Source organism: Cornus florida, unplaced genomic scaffold (assembly GCF_030987335.1).
Source record: "Cornus florida cultivar Cherokee Brave unplaced genomic scaffold, ASM3098733v1 CherokeeBrave_3.0.0_Hap2_Chr11, whole genome shotgun sequence".
Taxonomy (NCBI): Eukaryota; Viridiplantae; Streptophyta; class Magnoliopsida; order Cornales; family Cornaceae; genus Cornus; species Cornus florida.
The window spans coordinates 71762776-71784067 of NW_026775581.1; the positions used below are offsets into that span (position 1 = coordinate 71762776).

The 21292-nt window shown below is 36.8% G+C and overlaps 1 protein-coding gene across 1 annotated transcript in view; it reads left to right on the forward strand.

Annotated features, from left to right (window-relative positions):
* LOC132285424 (midasin) overlaps positions 1 to 21292 on the forward strand; it is a 70748-nt gene that overhangs the window by 44005 nt on the left and 5451 nt on the right. The window contains exons 47-67 of the mRNA XM_059787610.1: positions 2060 to 2173; positions 3347 to 3496; positions 3632 to 3811; positions 3926 to 4111; positions 4221 to 4322; positions 4425 to 4643; positions 4761 to 4880; positions 12918 to 12999; positions 13094 to 13221; positions 13308 to 13472; positions 14156 to 14231; positions 14355 to 14467; positions 15372 to 15451; positions 15544 to 15657; positions 15899 to 15967; positions 16106 to 16256; positions 19258 to 19424; positions 19523 to 19635; positions 19759 to 19991; positions 20182 to 20439; positions 20993 to 21214. Coding sequence (XP_059643593.1) covers positions 2060 to 2173; positions 3347 to 3496; positions 3632 to 3811; positions 3926 to 4111; positions 4221 to 4322; positions 4425 to 4643; positions 4761 to 4880; positions 12918 to 12999; positions 13094 to 13221; positions 13308 to 13472; positions 14156 to 14231; positions 14355 to 14467; positions 15372 to 15451; positions 15544 to 15657; positions 15899 to 15967; positions 16106 to 16256; positions 19258 to 19424; positions 19523 to 19635; positions 19759 to 19991; positions 20182 to 20439; positions 20993 to 21214 — 3042 coding nt within the window. The remainder of the gene's footprint in view (positions 1 to 2059; positions 2174 to 3346; positions 3497 to 3631; positions 3812 to 3925; positions 4112 to 4220; positions 4323 to 4424; positions 4644 to 4760; positions 4881 to 12917; positions 13000 to 13093; positions 13222 to 13307; positions 13473 to 14155; positions 14232 to 14354; positions 14468 to 15371; positions 15452 to 15543; positions 15658 to 15898; positions 15968 to 16105; positions 16257 to 19257; positions 19425 to 19522; positions 19636 to 19758; positions 19992 to 20181; positions 20440 to 20992; positions 21215 to 21292) is intronic.

Sequence of the window (21292 nt, forward strand, 5' to 3'; positions counted from 1 at the left end):
AGGTTCATGCAATCAAACTTATATAGTTGGTTTGATATTATGTTATGTATGTTTGCGCAGTCATCAGTTGTTTTTATTCTAATTTTTTGTTCGATTAAAAATGGTATGCTTATGCATGCACATCTAATCACCTTCGTTGACTTTATACTTATCAATTTGTTACAGAATTAACATTGTAATGGGAACACGATACTAAAACAAGAGTTGAATATCAAATGAATGCATCTTTTTTGATGTTATGTCTAGCATCTAGATGTATTAGGATTTGCTAATGTAGACCAGGCGCTACATGGCAATGTGAGTCTGACTGCAAAGGGAGTTCTTTATGTATTAAGGAATGAATGAATAGATTTATGTGTAAACTTTGTTTAACTTTTGTATTTGAATAATTTTGCTGACCCAACTTTGTCTTATAGGGCTTTCTGATTCAGTAATATCTCTCTTTTGTAAATTATTAAGCATTGTTTAAGCATGTAACGGCCTATTATGGTTAAAAATCTATTGCTTCATGCAGTGTTGTTAAAGGCGCGCCTAGGCTCGAGGCGCAGGTCTAGTGCCTGTTGTCATTCCAGGCACACTTATGTTTACTAGGCGCGCGCCTCGGTTGCGCCTCATCCTATTTGTTGGGCGCGCCTCACAGTTTTTTTTTTGTTGAAAAATGATTATTCTCTTTCTTAAGCCAAAAAAGGTACTTTTGGCAACTTAATAAACAAATAAGAAAGCCTAAGCGTATGAGAAAAGGAACTTTTGTTCAAACGAATAAACAAATAAGAAAGCCCAAGAATCAAAGTGTCAACCGAACATAGAAAGAGTGAGACTATGAGACCAACGACGAAGCCCTAGTTGCAGAGATGAACAATGGAGCCATGTCAGTTCTTTGTTCTTCTTCTCTCTCTTCTCTTCTCATCTTTGTTTACTTCTCTCTCTCTATCTAGTTCTCCTCTCAGTCTTTTTTTTTTTTTTTGGGCTCTGTTTTTCTCCTTTTTCTTCACACTTTCTCTCTCTTCTCATCTACTTCTTTTGTCTCTGTGTCCTATTTTTTTATTTTTTTATTTTTTTTTTTTTGGGCTCTCTTTTTTTTTCCCCTTTTCTTGTTAACAGTGTTTTTTTTTTTTTTTTTTCAAAAAACAAATTTTGTTTTGTCTTCCAAGAAAACAAATTTGTGTTTTGTTTTATGTTCTTGAATGCTTATATAGTTGATGGATTTACTTTTTAATATTTGATATTAATTTTTAAAATATTGATATGACTTGTGAGATATGAATGCTTTTATGGTAGTTTAAAATTTCAATGTGCACCTCACGTCACTCAAGCGCGCGCCTAGCCGTGCGTCTCGTGCCTAGGCTCCAAAGGACCTCTAGCGCCTTGGTGCGCCTTGAGCCTTTAATAACACTGGCTTCATGCATGTTGTATCTTTCTAACACTTCCCATTTGCACAAGTGTCCTCCCCACACACTCTTTACTCCAAATGGTATGCTATGATAGTCATTCAAATTCGACTGTTAAGAAGGGAAAAATAGTTGTTTGGAAGGGAAAAGGATTATTTTTACTTGCTTTGGAGTGCTAGCAATTGTTATTTGGGCTTCGTCATTCACTGTTATCTCGTTTGTAAAATAAGTATTGTTTAAGCACGTAACATTCTTTTATGGTTAAAAACTTACTGCTTCATGCATATAGTATCTTTCTAACACTTCCGATTTGCACAAGTATCCTCCCCACTCCCTCTACTCCAACTGGTATGCCATGATGGTCATTAAAATTTGACTGTTTGGATGGGAAAAATAAAATTTTTCCCTTGCTTTGGAGTGCTAGCAGTTGTTATTAGGGTTTATTTTGTACTGTTGAGGGTGGTTAGTATTCGGTCTTGGCTTCTAGGATGTGGGCCCCCAACTTTATGCATGGTGCATACACTTGTGATACACGGAAACATTGCATGCACGTGACCTCTAATGGACCTTAAGCGTATCTCTTCTTTGTCAACTCGTTTTTATATGTATATGCTTCTGTGATAGACTGATAATTCATGTCTCAAATCTTCTCACTGTGTCACTTCTTATAGGTACGGCAAGAGTGTTCCTATTTAGCGGGTTCGTTTTATTTGAGCGAAAATGGCAAACAGAGAACAATGTTGTTGGAAAATCTCAAATCTGAGTGCAAGAGGCTACAAAGAAAGGTCCGACCCCTTTTTTAAACTACTTGTTATGTAATTTCCTCTAGATATGTGGTAATGAAGCCATGAAGCTTAACTACTATGATTGGACTGATTTGAGCTTTACTCTGGACAATCACCAGCAAGTTTCTAGCTTTAATTTAATTGTTGATTTTTATATATATATATATATATATATATCAATAGTTTCACTTGTCGCCTAATTCAAACTTGTTAGGCTTTGATCAAAACCGGTCAGTTCCTTAATTTCAAAAGATTGGTGCAATCAAGTTAATGAATTTATGAGAGATATCTTGCATTACTTAACACTGAGATTGAGACTTCACGGCCTTCCCTCTCTAGCCGTCCTTGTACTTGTTGAATCTCTGGAAAACTGTGCTGTAAAAAATGTAGAAATGTGAAAAGAATAAACATAAACATATGTTTATCATTTTGGAACTAATTCAGCAGGGAGACTGTGGAAATGCATATTTTTTTAAACCATATATAGGAAACTTAATCATTTCTCCTTTTGTATCTATTTGTGTTCGTCACCTATGAGCTATAGAACTTTTGAGTTTTTTTGAATCATATAGGAAAATGGCATCATTTCACCTTCTTTTGTAAGAAAAGAAGCATATGTGCATATTCTGATTGTTTGATTTGTAATATATTCGAAACTATTCCGATTTTATCTTTTTCACTTGCAATGTTTTATTTGATAACTGTAGTGTTTTTTTACACCTTGGGGTTCTTTCTTCAGTAATTTAACATTTATTTATTTATTGCACATGATACCTATTTATTTGAATGACCTTGGCTTTATCCCAAATGAATGGGGTTCTGCTATTTGTCTGAATAATAATTAATTTTAATTTTATATTTATGAGGAAACTGGCTATCTCTGCCAGCATTGTTATGCTTTTCTCTAAAATGTACTACTATGTCATCTTTTCTGTTTTGATATAGATATTGTTTTTCTAACCAGTTATTTTCATTCATCATCATGGAACGACAAGCATTTTGTTTGAATTTTATCCATTTTCATTCTTGTATAGTGGCCCAGTCTGCATAATTTGTATTTCAAGAAATGTAAATTAAAGTATTGCAATATTCTTTTCCTCGTCTTCTTACATCATATTTTCTGCTTGATATTTGTTGTTGTGACCTTCTTATAAAGATTGTTCTTGTACTCAGATTGTCTTTCGCTCTGATCCTGCAAAGTTTAAGAAGTTAAAATATGAATGTGATGAGTTTCTTAAACTGATTGGAAATTCAATTGGCCTGATCAAGAATGTTGAAAGCATGGATCTACAGCAGATTACTGACCAAGTGCAAAACTGGCAGGTATTTTTTTCGGACTAGATACTGGTGTTGGCTAATTTATTTTATATTAGATAGTGTCTACATTACGGATTTCCTTTAAAGTTTATTTTTCAAGATATTATTCATATGTTATCCATTTTCCATCCAATCTTTCAGGAGACAGCAACCTGTTTTATTGATAGGTTATCGTGCGAATATGCTGCCTATGTTGATATTGTTCAACCAGTTCAGTTTGCAATCTATGATATGAAATTAGGCTTAGCTCTGGTTTTTTCAAGTTCTTTGCAGAAAAAGTTTCTGCATGAAGTTGGGCAAGATGATATGGATAAAGTTCTGGTACTACATGTTTCTTGTGTTATGTTTTTGTTGTTATCATCATGTCATTATCACAATCATTATTATTGTAGATGTTATGTACCTCTTGATGCTAGCTTGGTTGGTGCATGACAGGATACACTATATTCATTTATGAGATTTCCAAGGGGCTGTGCATCCAAAGCTGTTTCAGTTAACGTTAATAGTGGGCTGGCCAAGTTCCCTTACTATGATGTTGAATTCCCTACTAATACTGGGGATATGGATATCAATTTGCTAGGAAATTTGGTTGCTTTTAGAGGAGGTGTCACTTCTAAAACGGTGTGTGATTTTTTGATGTTAAATTTCCTGCTCATTCAATGCTTGACATTGATGTAGAGCTTTAGTTAATCTCATTGACATAAAATTAAATATTTTCCATTTGGAACAGTTATCTGTCTTGCAAGAAAAGGCTGCGATTAATCAAAATATTCTTGCTCGTGTTGTTCATTCTGTTTCTGAGTCCCAATTAATGGATTACACATCCTTCACGGTGAGAATCCACCTTTATGATTAATTTTTAGAAGAAAGTTTACCGAGGAATTTACTGAACACTAAGTTTTTGAACTAATATCGCAATATCTCTCTTTATCAGCTTTTGGATAAGATATTTGAGGAGTTTGCAAGGCTTTGGATGAGCATGAAAGTTGAAGTCAAAAACAAAGAAGACCGTGAAGCTCAGCAATACAAGTTTAGGACCCGTGCATTTAAGATGGAGGACATATTCGAAATTGATATATCCACTCTTAGTGTTGCAAATGAGAGTTTTTCAGAATGGCGTGATTTTCTAGCTGATGAAGAATTCACTGAAAGGGTAACAGTTCTATTTGCAAATCGTATTTTTGTTCTCTCTCTTTATGCATGTGTTTGTGTCTGTATCTTTGTGTTTGTGTATATGATTCCCTAACCGCATCTCTTCTTCATTGAGCAGGAAGTTGATGAAAAAGGTGAAATTCTGGAGGAAGAATGGAACTTCATGAAGGAATCCATTCTGGACAATGTTGTCCGCATTCACAATCAATTATTTGGGTCTATGGATCTTGTCCAAGCTGTAAGCTTTCACATCTTTTCTTTATGCTTAGTTATTTCTCTATAGTATGAAGGAAGAGAGATTTAATTATGGAGGTGCAGAGCATCCAAATATCTCTTTGTTTAATCAATTATTACGGGTTCGAGAGACATCCATGTTAGCTTTTTGCATTTTCCAGGAATTGTCATAATTTTATGTTGATGATGGTTGATCTCATAGATTTTTTATTTAATTATGTATCTATTTATATATATATATATATTGTCAATTAATAAAATTAGAAAAGTGAAGCAAGTCTCTAAGATGCCAAACTTGAATGATACACAAGGGGAAAATGACTGAATACATGCATAACAAAGTTAAATGAAAACTATAATTAAAAAAATATACCTTTGATTGTTTATTTCGAGTGTCAGCCAAATATTTGTGTATCGACATATATTGGGAACCAGGAACACAATCAAGAATTACGGCAGAAAAGTAAACACGCCACGACAGAACACAAAGATTTACGTGGTTCAGCGTAAGCCTACATCCACGGTGAATATCTGGTGAAAAATAAAATTGAAGTTCTATAGAGCGAGATGGTTAATTTGAGGAATTTTAGGTCCCTTGTTATTTATATTGAAAGATCTTATAAAAAAAGATATGCTGTGTTGATACTTTCATGTGTGTTAGAGATCTCATCTCTCCTTTTTGGTGATGATACTCTGGCTTTTCATGACACTGATGTGTCCCAGCTGAGATCCTTGAGATGCGTGCTAATTTGTTTTCAGGCAGTTTCAGGGCTGAAAGTGAATATCAGTCAGGGTACTCTAATGCCTGTGGGCTAGGTGCAAGATAGTTCTTATCTTGCTGCTGTTCTTAGGCGCGGGGTCAGCTACTTTCCCCCTTTTGTGTTTGGGACTGCCATTGGGCTCCTTTGAGGAGAGTGAGTAGTTGGGCCCCGGAGGTTGAGCGGTTCGAGAGGAGATTGGCTGGGTGGATGAAAAAGTATTTTGTCGAGTCTTCCCACGTATCTCTCTTTCAGATTCGTTCAGTTGCTAGAAGGATTTTTTTTTTTTTGATGAGTAAAAAATATTCCATTAATTCAGTTGCTAGAAGGATTGAAAGACTCCAGAGGAACTTTCTTTGGGCTGGCTTAGGGGAGGAGTTCAAGTACTTTTTTCTGGGATAAGGTATGTAGACCGATTCAGTCAGGTGGGCTGGGGATCAGAAGGTTGGTGCCTTCCAATAAGGATCTTCTGGGGAAGTGGTTATGGAGATTTGGTGTTGGAGCGCTAGAGGCTTTGGAGTCGAGTCATATCCTCTCGCTTTGGGGTGGAGGGTGGAGTTCTTGTGTGTTTAGAATCAGGGGAGCCATTGGGGTTTGGAAATTTACCTAGAATTGTTGGGTTGAATTTTTGAGACATTTCAGATTCAAAGTGCGGAATGGTAGGAGCGTTCGGTTTTGGAAGGATTCTTGGTGCGGTGATCGTGCTTTGGCTCTTTCCTTTTCCAGACTTTTCAGGATTGCTGCTGATAGGCACACTTTGGTAGCTGACTGTTATCGGCTTGATAGCGGGAGGTTTTCTTGGGATGTGCAATTCCTGAGACATTTTCAGGAGTGGGAGATAGAGGATGTGCTTAGTCTTTTAGTGATCCTTTATTGTCAAGTGTTTGATGGTGGAAGCTTGGACTCTCTTGTGTGATTGGCCTCTTCTCATGGGAGGTTCAATGTGTCTTCTTTGTTTAGTTGCCTATCAGATACCCCAGTGCACTTGTAAAGCATCGTGCACCATAAGGCCCCTCTCAAGGAGGCCTTTTTAGCTTGGACAGTGGTTTGGGGTTAGATTTTGACACTTGGCAACTTGAGGAGGAGAAGAAAGATCACGGTTAATTGATGTTGCGTGTGCAAGAGGAATGGAGATTCATTTGACCAGCTTCTCTTGCATTGCCCTATTGCTGGTGCCTTTTGTTCGGTTTGTTTGGGGTTCAGTGGGTCATGCCTGGTACTAGAGAGGTTTGATGGATGTTTGGAGAGGGAGTTATGTGGGTTACCAGGCCCGCATTTTCGGAGGGCGTCGTCCTTGTGCCTTTGGTGTTGCATTTGGAGGGAATGCAATAGAAGATCCTTCGATGGTGATGAATCTTCTATTGGGATATTAATTTTTTTTTTTTTTTTTAGCTCTCTTTTTTGTTGGGTAATGGATAGATATATATATTTTTTGATAAGTAAATTGTATTAAAAGCGTTCAAAAGGGGAACACGTCCCAAACTATACAAAGACAAAACGGAACCTATGAACTCAGAGCCAATGAAATCAACAATATCCTCAAGAGAAGAGTAGTCTCTCCCCTGACCCTAACAAAAAAGGTTACAAATAATAGAAAATTTTAGCACCCCAATGGAGGATTCCTTCCCATCAAAAGATCTTCCATTTCGCTCTTTCCAAAGGCTCCACCAAATACAAAAAGCGGTCACCCTCCAGAAAACTCTTGCCTGAGCCCCCACCCATGGGCCCCTCCACATATCTAAAAACTCCCAAGAGGTTCGAGGCATGACCCAATGAATACCAAACAAACCAAAAATCAAACTCCAACAATCATGTGCCACAGGACAATGCAACAGAAGATGATCCACTGACTCCCCATTAATCTTGCAAAGACAACACCTATTAACAATGATATACCTTCGCTTCCTCAAATTGTCTAAAGTCAAAATCTTACTCCAAGCTGCAGTCCACACAAAAAAGGCCACCCTAAGAGGCGCCCTAGACATCCACACCGTCTTCCATGGGAATGTGGTACCATGAAAACCAGATATGCACACAAAAAAGGACCGGACCTGGAACATCCCTTGAGAAAAAGGCACCCAAATCAAGGAATCTGCCCCAGAACCCTCCACCTCCTGTCTGTAAAGGAGAGCCAAAAACCCAGTGACATCATCCAACTCCCAATCCTGAAAAGCTCGCCGGAAACGCACATCCCAAGACAACCTTCCGCTATCAAGGCGATAGCAGTCAACAACCATAGCATGTTTGTCAACAGCAATCCTGAAAAGCCTGGGAAACAAAAGAGCCAATGGCCTATCGTCACACCATGAATCCTCCCAAAACTTGACATTGCTTCCATCCCGAACTCTGAATCTAATATGTTTGGAAAAAACATCCCACCCCTTACCGATGGCCCTCCACACCCCCACTCCGCTAGCAAACCTGATTGGTCTAACTGACCACCCTCCTCTCTCCTCCCCAAAGTGACATGAGATAACCCTTCTCCATAATTTGTGTCTTTCACTGCCAAATCTCCAAAGCCGCTTACCAAGAAGAGCACAATTGAAAGGGGCCAATCTCTTAATTCCAATCCCTCCCAATCGAATAGGCCTGCAAACCTGCTCCTAATTGACAAGCTGATACTTGAACTCTTCTCCGCGACCCCCCCAAAGGAAGTTCCGTTGGAGCATTTTCAAGTCTTCCAACAATAGAGGCTGGAATACGAAAAAGCGAAAGAAAGTACGTTGGAAAGCTTGACAAACTGCTCTTCACTAATGTAACTTTACCGCCCTTTGACATATATTGCTTTTTCCAACCCGCTAATCTTTTCTCAACCCGCTCAATCACCGGGTTCCAACTTCCCACCCTCCTAGCCGAGTCCCCCAGCGGCAAACCCAACTATGAGATGGGAAAGCGTTGCGTCCCACACCTTAGAACAGCAGCCAGAGTGTCCACCTCCTGAACCTGTAATGGAAACAGTTGGCTTTTTGGGCTCCTTGGGCCCTTAGTCCTTTGTGGCTTGTGTGTAGTTTCCTTGGGATGCGTTCCCCTTTTGAACGCTTTCTAATTCATCTTTACTTATCAAAAAAAGAAAAGAAAAGGGATCCTAGTTAGAACACTGTTTATAACAAAAAAAACCATACACCCAAAATCAAGGGCATAATTAAATTACATAATCCTAGTAATCCACTTTCAAGAAGTTTTCTTTTATTTTCTTTCAATTTATTATTGTTATTATTATTAATATGGACAAATTACTCTGATCTCCTTAATTACCCATAGATTGAACTTTTTAGAATTCCTCTGACATACCTGATAGAGTTAAGAGCCGTTAATTTTATTAACGGCAGTAATAAATTTAGCATATTATCCTCATCTTTAATATCATAATGGCATATGTCATGATGCTGTAAGCAGAATATTATAATTTTACTAAATTGCACTCACATCACCCACCCACCCACCCTACATCTATCATCAGTACTCTTGCCACCACCACCGCATCCCCTCTCCAAAACCCACCATCGTGAGACAACTAACCCCAATCAGACCACCCAACCAACCGCCTCCCAACCCCCGCCATCCTCACTTGTCTCTCTCTCTCCACAATCACCCTATTAGACCAACAACACAAAATAAATCACAGATACAACTCAAATCTGTGTTGTATATTATATATATATATACGTACTTGTAACATAGAAGTCAAAATAAAAAATTCCATGAAACCCAACCTTGGCCGAACGTTTTCTACCATCAGTCAACACAATGGTAGAGAGAGAGAGAGAGAGAGAGAGAGAGAGAGAGAGAGAGTAAAAAATCGTGAACCATCTCCGTCTCCAACGAAACCCTGAAGGTAAAATCGTTGGCCCTGTTCAGCTCCAATCGAAACCTTAAAACAAATTCAAATCACTTTCCATAATCATGGTGCCTATCAGGCTTCAATTCTGCCCAAACTTCATCGATCCAATCTCTTCTCTCGAATTGCTTAAAAAACCACCACCCTCAGCTGATCAAACATTAGACTCTCCAATGAGATCAGAGCATTGGAGAGAGAGAGAGGTGGTTGGAGGAGATGCTCATGCCGGCAGTGGGAGGGAAGGTTGAGGCTTCTGCATGTGTTTATGTAATAAGTGTATAATTTATATAATTAATTATTGTAGTATAAAATATATAGTTATAAAGTGATAAGTGTAAAATTATTTCTATTATATGAAGTATAATTAGCTATTATGTGACAATTGTTTAATTATTGTAGGTGCAAAAATTTGCACGTATGGGAAAGGAACAATCTTACACCGATTACACTAAAAATAGAGGAAAAGACTATTATGAATATCAAGAGGATGTGACAGAACCTAGGATTGTCTAGGTTGCCTATGTATCCCGGTTACATGGAGTGTGTGGGAATCCAAAGTAGTTCCGACGAGGGTTTCACCCCTTATTTGTGTATATCTTTAATTATGTACTAATATATGAAGTCATTGTATATATGTGACGTTATATATATATATGTGTGTGTGTATATATTTAAATGAAACTGATGTGTTTAGTTTTAATTAAGTACTAATAGTAATATGTATTAATAAATTTAAATGCGAATAGTAATATATTATAATATAATCTACAAGTACTAATCAAATGGTAGACGGGAAGATTGGGTTTAAATATCGACAAATGAGGTTAAAAAATTCCAAAAGATTAAGGTTCATAAGGAAGTTTAAAAAGTGAACAATGTTTATTTTGTCGTTTTACTACAAAGGAGGGTGGTTTTGGCATTTCAATTTATCTATCTAAGTGATAGTTAACATGGCTAACGGTCAAGTAAGGCAGGGGTGGTCGGGGTTCAACAGCCAAACATCTGGGGAGGTGAGAGTAACTTGCCCTATTATTATTATTGTTTCTCTTCTTTCTTTATTTGTGGGTTTGGTTGTATATTCTAAGGGCCCATTTGGTAACTACAGTTGTTTTTTGCTTTTGTTTTGACCCGAAGCATTAGCAATGTTTTTGCTTTGAAGTGTGTTCAATACTACTTGGAAGCCTGTTTGGTAACGTATATTTGTTTCAAGATTTTGAAAGCAAAAAACATGAAAACATGTTTGGTAAAAAAGTGTTGCAGGATTGAAAAATTAAATGGCTAGTTAAAATTGTCATTTAGAGGTTTGTTTGTTTGTTTGTTTGGTTTTTTTTTTTTTTTTTGTGGTAAAGTGTGCTTTTGCTATAGTGTGGAATTAACAGGAAACATCAATATTTTGCTTCTGATTTTGGCCTCTTTTTCGGAGGCGCTTCAGTACTATTCAAATTACGTCAAACGTTACCAAACATGCTTCATGCTTTTTCTTCCCTGTAGTACACTGGCAAAAGCAAAAAACACGAAGCAAAAGCGGTTGCCAAACAGGCCTTAAGAGAATGGGAATTTGAGAGGAAGGGCAGTAGTCGCTGTGAGAGAATAGGATTCTCATTTTCTGTTCATACTGTTTTATAATAATTTACTAAAATCAAGAAACCTTTTAGTGTATATTTTGTCTGTTTTAAGGTCATAATACAAAAAGCATGTGAAAATTTCAAAATTCATACAGATTGTCCAATTTGTTGTCCTGTTGAAATAGCTTTTCAGAAGAAGTGAACACTGGCATGAGAGACTAGCAAAATTTGAGAAATTATATTGTAATTATTTGTTAACTGTTGGGCTTTTGCATTATTAAGGTTGTTTAGATATAACAAGTTTTAGTGAAAAAGTTATATTATCATGCACATTTCTTTTTAATTTAGAAAGCTTGAGGTGTCAAGCCCTGTAGACTCGTACCTGGCCACTGCCACGTGGCACTGGTCTTGTCATCTCACCGCTAGCCATAGTGGGGTCTATGGCACAAGCACAAACGAAACCACGCGCCTGGAAGTGGGGGTGCCTTACCTTTATTTAAAAAATAACATTATTAATAGGTGACTCACTTCTCTCAAGGTGAAACAGGTATACATACTATGAGGAACGATGAAACTCCATACAGGGATTCCCAATTATTTCAGGAGGCATTTCTTTATAAAATGAAGACCTCCTCTCTACGGATAAGCTTCGGGGCCTTCCAATAATTATGAGGAATTCTCCCTACAGATAATTCCTCTGAAAACCCATCGAGATGCTCCTCTTGACAGATAAATCTTGGGGATGAATTGGGCTTCTTGAGGGTTCTTTCTACAGAAGAAGTCTCTATAGGTCGCACTGTCTGCTGCGTGTTGGCCTTGAAGCATGGATGACGCTTTACTGCCAGGGAGGCAAGGTCTTGTGGTGACACCAGTATTGTCTTGGTATCCTTCACCTGTGACAAAGGATTGCAGAGAAGTGAGCTCCCCTTAGGGAGAGGACATCGGCCTGAACCCTCACATTTAATGAAGATTCTCTCAATCATTATCTATCACATATCAAGATAAGCGTGCGGCCAGTCTTGAGCTTCCTTATAACGTCCCATCTGCCCTCTATTACCAACAATCTGCAGTTCAATAACCAGCGATTGATCCCTTTACCCTACGCTTTTACCCAGTGGATAGATACATTTAAAAGTAGCAGATAGAGGAGTTAATGATTCCAACAATCACTAAGAGAGAGATCAGAGATATAAAGCCACTTTTTTCTAGCCTTAAGGGAGCCCACGAAAGTCTGCCTCCGTCTCTCCTACTAGCCGCCTCTCAGGAGGACCCTTGTGATAGCTTGGATCTCCACCTAAGATATTACTCACTCGTGGTATAGTCGTCGTTAAAGTGATTCCTGAGTTTTAGGAGCTGTTATACAAAAGCAAATGGGTGTATACCAACAAACACACATGTTCTGACTTATAGTGTGATACCATATCACATAAATTATAGGAGTCTTTAAATCTTTTTTTGTTTCCACTCCTAGTTTATGAGGAGAATGACTTAAAATTCTGAAGGATCTTTTAATGTTTCTGTTGTGTCTTATATGGAGATCTTTTCTATTTGCATTGTCACTCAATTGTGTCTCAGGAGAGTGTTATTTCTGCCAATAGAATTGACAATGACAAAAAAAAAAAAAAAAGGCATATTCTCAATTCTCTCTTTATATTTGTTAATTTTATGAGCTTTTTCGGAGCTTTACTTAACTTTTCTTTTTTATCATCTTATTCTTATGTTGATTCCTTTCTCATTAGCTTTCCAAAATTCTTGCCACATTTAGTTACTTTTGTTGGATATCTCTGTGTGTGTGATGATATATAATTATTTTGATAAGTAACAGCCTAAAACCAGTGTTCAACATGAGCAGCTTCTAATTTTTTTTTACCCCTATTCAGCCTGGATTTATTCAGGTCTCTGATGCAGACAGATTGGCTTCCTTCATTGACTCTTATACATTGGGAATAGGAATGATTAAAGGTAGTTAATTTTAAGTCACTGCATAATTTAACATAAATATGTGTCAACTTATTCTTACGAAGAATGCATCTTGTATTGTGTCCTATGTTTGCAGATTTAGAGGGCTTGTTCTGCACTACTTTGGATGCTAAACTTGTGCCAGAGCATTTGCTCCGTCTTTGTTTGGAGCAACAGAAAGTCATATCATCTCATAATTTCACTCACTCATACAATTTTTACAAGGTTTCTTTAACTCTGGTTTCCTTAGTTTAATAATTTACCACTAAAGTCATCACATTCTAACATTTTTCTCTTCACTTCCTGTGTAGGATTCAAATGCTCCTGTGATGGCTAAAATGGTGGAGTTAATTACTATTCTTCGGCAGAGAATTCTTCATCTTTTAAATGAGTGGGAAGATCATCCTGCTCTACAAAAAATTGTGGATGTGACTGAACTGATCTTGGCTATTCCTCTAACCACCCCTCTAGCTAAGGTAATTAAATAAATTTAATTCATGGAAAAATAAATTAAATAAATATGCTTATGCTTTAGACCGGAAATTTAACTGGAAAAGTGATTAGCATTCATTAGCTTCAATTATTCTGTTCTAGTTCAAAACGTGATATAAAGAATGAAATTTAGAATTACGATGATAAGAAATTAGTCAATGCGACTGTGTAAAGTTTCCTTAGAATAAACAGCATCTATACCCAAAACTATCTCTTAACAATTGTTGGGTCACTTTGGTTGCTCTAACCATGTCACAATTAAACCATGAAGTAGGATCAATTTGCTTGTTTAAAAAATGTTGTTTAAAAATGCTAGTTGTAGGGACTTCAGGTAGGTGAAATGGAGAACAATAACTTAGTACTAACCGAGAGTGATGTAGTCTATATTGAATGTTAACAAAGGGTTAATTAGATTAATATTGGTTGCAATAATAAAATGGAAAAGACTAGAACATATATAGTATTTGTTTTGATTGAAGGATTTAGATAGAGCAAAATGCCAATACATTATTCATGTAGCGGACCCCAAATAATAGGTGTAAAGCCTTCTTCAGTTGAGTTGCTGGGGCTTTAAGAAATAGTGCCTTGTGTTAGTAGACTAATGTATTCATCAATCTGTAAGAGTGTCTTTGTTCAATGCTCTTTAAATGTCTTCTCTTCTGTGAAGGCTCTCTCGGGATTGCAGTTCCTTACTAATAGGGTGCGGACATTACAGGAAACTGTTTCCAAATTCCCTCTCTCTGGTAGGCAATTCAATTTTAATCCATTTTTGCTATTTCATAGTGTATTACTGATTTACTTCCCCCACTATGTGGCCCCATTTTTTATTATTTATTTCATTTATTTATTATTATTATTTTGTATAGATCAACTGGAACCTATTTTTGTTCTGGTGTCCACGTGGCAAAAGATGGAGTTTGACTGTTGGCCTGCTTTGCTTAATGAAGTTCAAGGTCAATATGAAGTTAATGCAGGGAAGGCAAGTTTTAGCTTCTGTATGAATGGAAATGCATTTCTAATTTTGGTTTGCAGTCACTTGCACCTTAACTTCAGAGATCATGATGTACTAAATTAGCAACCATACCTTGTGACGTTGCATGGTGGTTGTATAAAAATGTAGTTGGTAGTTTTTTTCCTAGTTGGTACTCACACACACTTGTCTCTTCTGAGACTTGAACCCCTGACCTCCCTTTGGGAAGTAAGAGGCTGATACCGCTAGGCCACTGGCCCGTTGGTAAAAAATGTAGTTGGTTGTTAAGGCTGTCTAATTCCTTTGACCTGACTTTAAGCAAATTATAGCAGCAATGAAAGGAAGCTAGAAACAGATTTAGAATTTAGCGGTTAGACAAAAAAGAATAAGGTCATATGACTTGAACCAATTAAAACATGGGATGAATCCACCAGTAAACTGAACTTCTATCAAATAAGTTTAAGGAACTGGTTGCAATGAAAAATGAGAATTGATGTCCAATAATTACTTACAGAACTGAAGTATACTTCTGTTAGTGTTTTTTTTTAAAAGGTTTTTTTTAATGGTTCAAAAAAAACCTTCCTACATCAGCACAAATTAGTCCTATTACTGGATTAATGAGTTTTACTATGAGTTTAACAATATATCTGGTATCTTTAAGATGCCTTTTTCAGAACTTAATTTGTTGTAGTATGAGTTGCCATCAGCAGTAGCTTCTAAGTGACATTGCTAAAGTGGAAAGACCGCGACAATATGATGTATATATATATTTTGTTTGTTTCTTTTGGTCACTCCAAAGGCGCGCTTAGAATCAAATTAGAAATCAAGCTGCTGCTGCCTTCTTGTTTACATTATCAACTATTATATATCTGCCATATTTGAATCTCTAGTTTGGTATTTTATCTTATTGCAGTTGTGGTTCCCTCTATATTCTGTTCTTCAGCATAGACATGCTGCTGCTATTGTTGAGTACGATCAATCTACAATCCAGAGGCATGTCCTATTTTGTTATGCATTAAAATATAATTTATCGATGTTTCGGCCATTGTGCCTCATGTGCTAACTGATGCTAATTGAACCTGCAGCTTGGATGAGTTTATTCGAACATCCAGCATTGGTGAATTTAAAAAACGTCTTCAACTTCTCATTGCGTTCCATGGTCAAATCAGTGCTGGAATATGTCGGGGATCTTATTCAAGGCAAGGCTTGCTAATCTGAGCATGCTGTTTCAATTATTTAAGAAGATTTTTAAGATAAAAACTGAAAAAAATTATGATTTGTAAGAAGTCTATATGTATTAAGCTGCATGATCCTGAGTTGGACTCTTTTATCGTAATACAATGGTGCATTTTTCTATAATATGGTATTAAAATTTTATGCTATTCTTTTTTCTTTATATTTTATCCCTGTCAAATAATTAATTATTATAAAATTATGCAGCCCTTGCCAAATGGAAAATGTCAAGATTCTATACAATATTTTTGGCTTCTATGTGCAATTCTTGCCAGTGTGAGTACTCTTCACCGATTTCAAGTTGGAACATTTATTTCCGGCCAACTGAAGTTCTTTGGTACTTCGTTTGCTGGCTTATTGGCCGCTTTTTTTTATTTATTATTTTTGTTTATTTATTCTCCCCCCACTCCCTAGAATTTTGGAGCATATAGAAGTTAACAGACGAAATATTGAGATGGAATTGAGAGAGGTTTTGAAGCTATGTCGCTGGGAGCGCCCTGATATGGCATTTGAAAACTCAAAAAGGACCAGGCAGAAACTCCGGAAGATCATTCAAAAATTTACTGTAAGTCGATATGATGTATTTTCTGTTTGAAGTATTTCATCCAAATATACGAGCAGAGTTAGCATCTATGTAATCCTAAAATTCTTTAAGTGTGGGACTCGTTATGCCTCTAAAGCTTATGATTAATACTATAATCCATGTTATTTTCTCGTGCATTTTTGTCATAAACTGTCCATGCAATTGCACTGTATTTATTGATAGCCAGCTCATGTCCTCTGGATCCATCTATATATTTCAGGGATCATTGCTGCCAATTTGTTGCTTATGTACAATTTGTTAGATGTTGCTCTAGGTCATCTTTTACAGGCTGTGCTATCCTGACTTGGGTAAGTGTATCACATGCGGGTGTGTTTCTTAAGTGCATGCCTCCTCAAATCCTAATTTTAGGATACAGGAATATGCGTCCAGAAGTTAGATATGGGTACATTGTCAAGTAATGCAATTTTAAAAGCATTATATTTTATATTATAGTGCTATGTTTGGTGTTGATTTAGAAGAGAGGATTGGCACATCGGATGTGGCTTCGTGTGCTGGGACCTAGGAAGCACGGAAACTTCCCCAGAGGCATTATGGCGGTATTGGACATGGGCCGGACTCATTGACTTGGGTGCTTTCTTCTAAGGGGAAGTTCCAAGTCCGGTCCTATTTTCACCAGCTTTCTGATTTTCGTGGACCCACCTTCCCGTGGAAATCGGTTTGGGACTCGTTGGCTCCTCTTAGGGTGGCTTTTTTTGTGTGGATTGCCGTTTGGGGCAAGATTTTGACTCTGGACAATTTGAGGAAGAGACGACATGTTATCGTTAACCGGTGTTGTATGTGCATGACTGATGGAGAGTCTGTGGATCATCTTCTCTTGCATTGTCCCGTAGCTCACGACTGCTGGAGTCTTTTATTGGGTCTCTTTGGTGTCCAATGGGTTATGCCCCGGACCACAAAGGATCTGATTGACGGGTGGAGGGGTCAAAGGGTAGGAGTGCGTACTCGTAATTTCTGGAGGGTGATTTCTCTTTGTATTTGGTGGAGTCTTTGGAAAGAACGTATTCGTAGATCTTTTAATGGGGAGGGGACCTCCATTGGAGCTTTGAAGTTCACTATTCTTTGCTCCCTTTTTGGTTGGGGTATGGGGCGAGATTGTATCTCTTTGGATGAGATTATGGACTTTTTGGGGTCGTTGGGTTCATAGATCTCATTTTTTCTCTTTTTTCGTCTTTGTACAGTTCTTGGGACGCGTTCCCCTTTTGAACGCATTCTAATACAATTTTACTTATCAAAAAAAAAAAAAAAAAAAAAAAGAAGTATCCAAATTTTTATTTATTTTTTATTTTTTCTGGATACGCCTTGGATATTTTTGGGATACGGCGGGGTTCATATTGTAATATTTAAAAAGTTGTAGGTTAAAATGGGGTCGGTTATAATAAAACAAAATTGCATTTAAAACACGGGGTTCATAATGTAATGTTTAAAAACTTATAGGTTAAAAAATGGGGGTCAAGTTATAATAAATTAAACTGCATTTAAAACACCTGAATTACCCAATTAATCCCCAGATTCGCCACAATATGCTTAATTGCTCATCTTTTATTTTATTTTTATTATATATATATATATATATATATATATATATATATCTTTTCTTGCATTTTTTTGGTTTTTAAGATTTTAGAGTTAGGGTTTTTCTTTTTCTATGTTCTTCCTACTCTTACTCTGTACTTCTCCTTGTTTAATTACTTTACTTGCTTATGTATTTATAAACATGTTAATTAGTGCATTTTGATTCAAAATATTACAAGAAACTGATAAAAAAATTATTATTTTTTAAAAAAATTGTCATATCCCGCCTTACCCATGTCCTGTTTTTTGAGATTTGCTGTATCCCCGTGTCCGTATCGTATCGTGCCCGTGTCCTGTATCCGTGTCCGTGCTTCTTAGGTTGGGACACATCCAGTACCCATAGCCATGCTGTGTTGGCGTGTTGTGTTCACACGGGTATGCGAAGAGACATAGGAGTGTACATGTAACCGAGTTTACATCTACTAACAATTTTGATTTTGGCATATTGTATCAGAATATTATTTAGGTCCACGTGTTAACTTATTAAGTTGTGGTTGATACTGTTCTTAGTGTTTTCATGCCTTACTCTGCTAGTATGCAATTGATTAAGAAATTAAGAGTTTTGTGTTTTGAACTACATAGAAATTGCAAGAAGAAGCATATAGTCATGGTCCATAACATTTATCAACTTTGCTTTATTTTGTTAATTGAATTATAAGGTTGCCTATACGCTTTACGTTTTACTGTACTACAGTTTGCCTTGTGTGAAAATGTTGGATATGCTTTCATCCATAGACCGCTTTATGTTATCGGTGTTGCCTTATTCTTATTGCAATTAATGGGGTTTGGAATGTTATCACCATTTGGATTTTTATTTGACACGATGCCGCATCTGCTGCCTTGAGATGTCTGTCCTAGTCCTTTTTTTAGTTTTATTTCATTAGAAGATGACATGGATTTTATTGGGCAAGATGCTTCATCTACAGCTTTGAGATGTCTGCCCTAGTCCTTTTCCTGGTTGTATTTCATTATAAATTTATTTTATGATATGAAATGTTGCTTTGAAAAGATTGTTTTTCATCTTCCTGACAGTACTTTCTTCAACACCTCATTTTATTAGTCCTGTTTGCATGTATGTCTATATCTCTACAACCTTTTTCTTGGAAAAGCAAATTATCGAAACTGGCTGTCGATATGTATGGGTCAAAGTTGCTGACATTAAATGAGGGCACCCATTCACAGACTTCTTCACCTGTTTTGTTATTTTAATGCTTAGGTCTAACTTTTCTATCTACTAATTTACCTGTGAAGGAGTTCCTTCTGTCCCCTGCCATGGAATTTTTTCCTCTTGTGAATTAATATTATAAGAAATATAGTTGTTGCTTTTTAAGCTTTATTGCATACAAATGGTCTCAATTGTATTCTTGGTGTAATTTTTTAATTGGCACAGGATCTTCTACAACAACCTGTACTGCTTATTCTTAACCGAGAAGTAGGTCAAAGTGAGATTAGAACTCTTTCTATACAAGGTCCGAAGATCATTGGTGATTCTTTCAATCAGAGTAGAGAGATCTTGAATGTTGCCTGCAATCAGATTCAGTTTAGAGATGACAACTGGTATGTTTGCTTATTTTATTTTATTTTGGTCGTTCTGTATTTTCCCATCTCCTGCTGGACACTTCTTTCTGAACTTAAAATTGTTTCTTCTGATACAGGGTCATGTGGTTTGCTGATTGGAGGGAAAAAGCATATTCTGCTTGGAAAAGCTTGAATGTTGAGGGGACACCTGAGTTTGACTTCCTATATTTTCCTTTTAAGGATACTGAAGGTTTTTTTTTTCCTTTCCTTTTTCTTTCACTTCTCACAATATCTATTTTCCAGAGGAAATTTCCACTTCCTCCTCATTAGACAACTTTATCAATATTGAACTCATAAGAACTCAAATTTGCAGAGGTTGGAAGTGCTTTTGGGCATTTCTTAGCTCCCCAGTCTTCACACCTTGGACACCAGGAGAAAAGGAAGCAATTGTGGTGTACAATTGAAACAATATGCAGAACTGCAATTGATTGTGGTGATCTCTGGAAGGATGAAAATAAGAATTTAGGGAAGAGGAGGGCTTTGTCTGACCTTCTAAAGCTTTTAGATAACTGTGGGCTGTCTAAACACAGGTCTACATTGTTTGAGGTATCTAGTTCCAGTTTTGTGGTTTTATGGCCTTACATCTGATAAGAACTTCAATTTCCCGGAACAATTTTACTTTATTTTATTTTTTTGACAATTATGCTTTAATATTTGTTGTAAGCTGTTACTTTTTTACTTGTCGGTTGTTTGGTTTCTCCAAGCTTAATAGTGGCTTTCCTTCTGATGGTTGTAGGATCAATTCAGATGCAATCAATCTGGTTCATGGCTCCTTCAACCATCATATGAAGTGAAGCATTTGCTGCTGACACATGGTAGACTGTCTGCCATGGATGTTGATGTTTCTGCTTCAAGCCAGTCTCAGTGTTTGCCCTATGAAAATTTGGATACTCAAATGACTACAGTAAACCAAGACTACTTTAAGAGCTTGGCATCAGTCCACCTTCTGCAGCAGATTTGCCTGAATTTCCATAAAGATTTTACTCTTGAACAGGTAAATTCTTAGAAATTGATAAATCTGAAGGGCTGATCTGTTTGGTCATAAAAGGTTGATCCATCAATCTGATTCCTGCTGGGTTTGTCCAACTTCTGGACTGGGTTCATCAATCTGATGCCATGTGTAAAATTTTTAATTGCGGTCAGTTCAATTGGACGAGGGACTAACAAACTTGTTGTCCAGTCCTTTTATATTTTAGAAAGAAGATATATATATATATATATATATATATATATATATATATATATATATATATGAAAGAAGGAAAGAGAGAAAGAACACCAGGTTTCCTTGAATATTTCTAAACAAAATTTTGGGGCAACATGGTTTTACATGTGGCCCTTTTTAGGTTTAAAATCAATTTGGTTTTGGCAATAATCAGTTAAAACATTTATTAGGAATATCTTCAAAAGTGAGAGAAATTTTGGTGCATTAAACGGTGATGTGCCCTCAGTGCTGGTTATGTCTTCTTGTCATTCCATAACATTTACTGTGCAGTATTGTTATAACGAGTGAACTTAACGTGCTTGTAAATTTCACGTTTAAGCAGGTCAATAGATCATGGTCTTTCATCGACCATCTAATTGTGATACAACAAGAGCAACGGGCTTCTGCCTATGGTTTTACTGAGCAACTGACATGCTTGAGAAAATGCATATTGCCTCTAGAAAATGTGTTTTCAAATGCCTCTGCTTTTAATTGCATGAGTAGTGTGGATTGCCCTTTGATCCATAACCAACATGCCACATATAAATGTATGTGGCAACAAAAGGTAACCTTTCTCCTGGCAATGGTTTGTGGTGCGTATGATTTATTTATTTATTTTTACCTTTGTCTGGATCTTTAGATG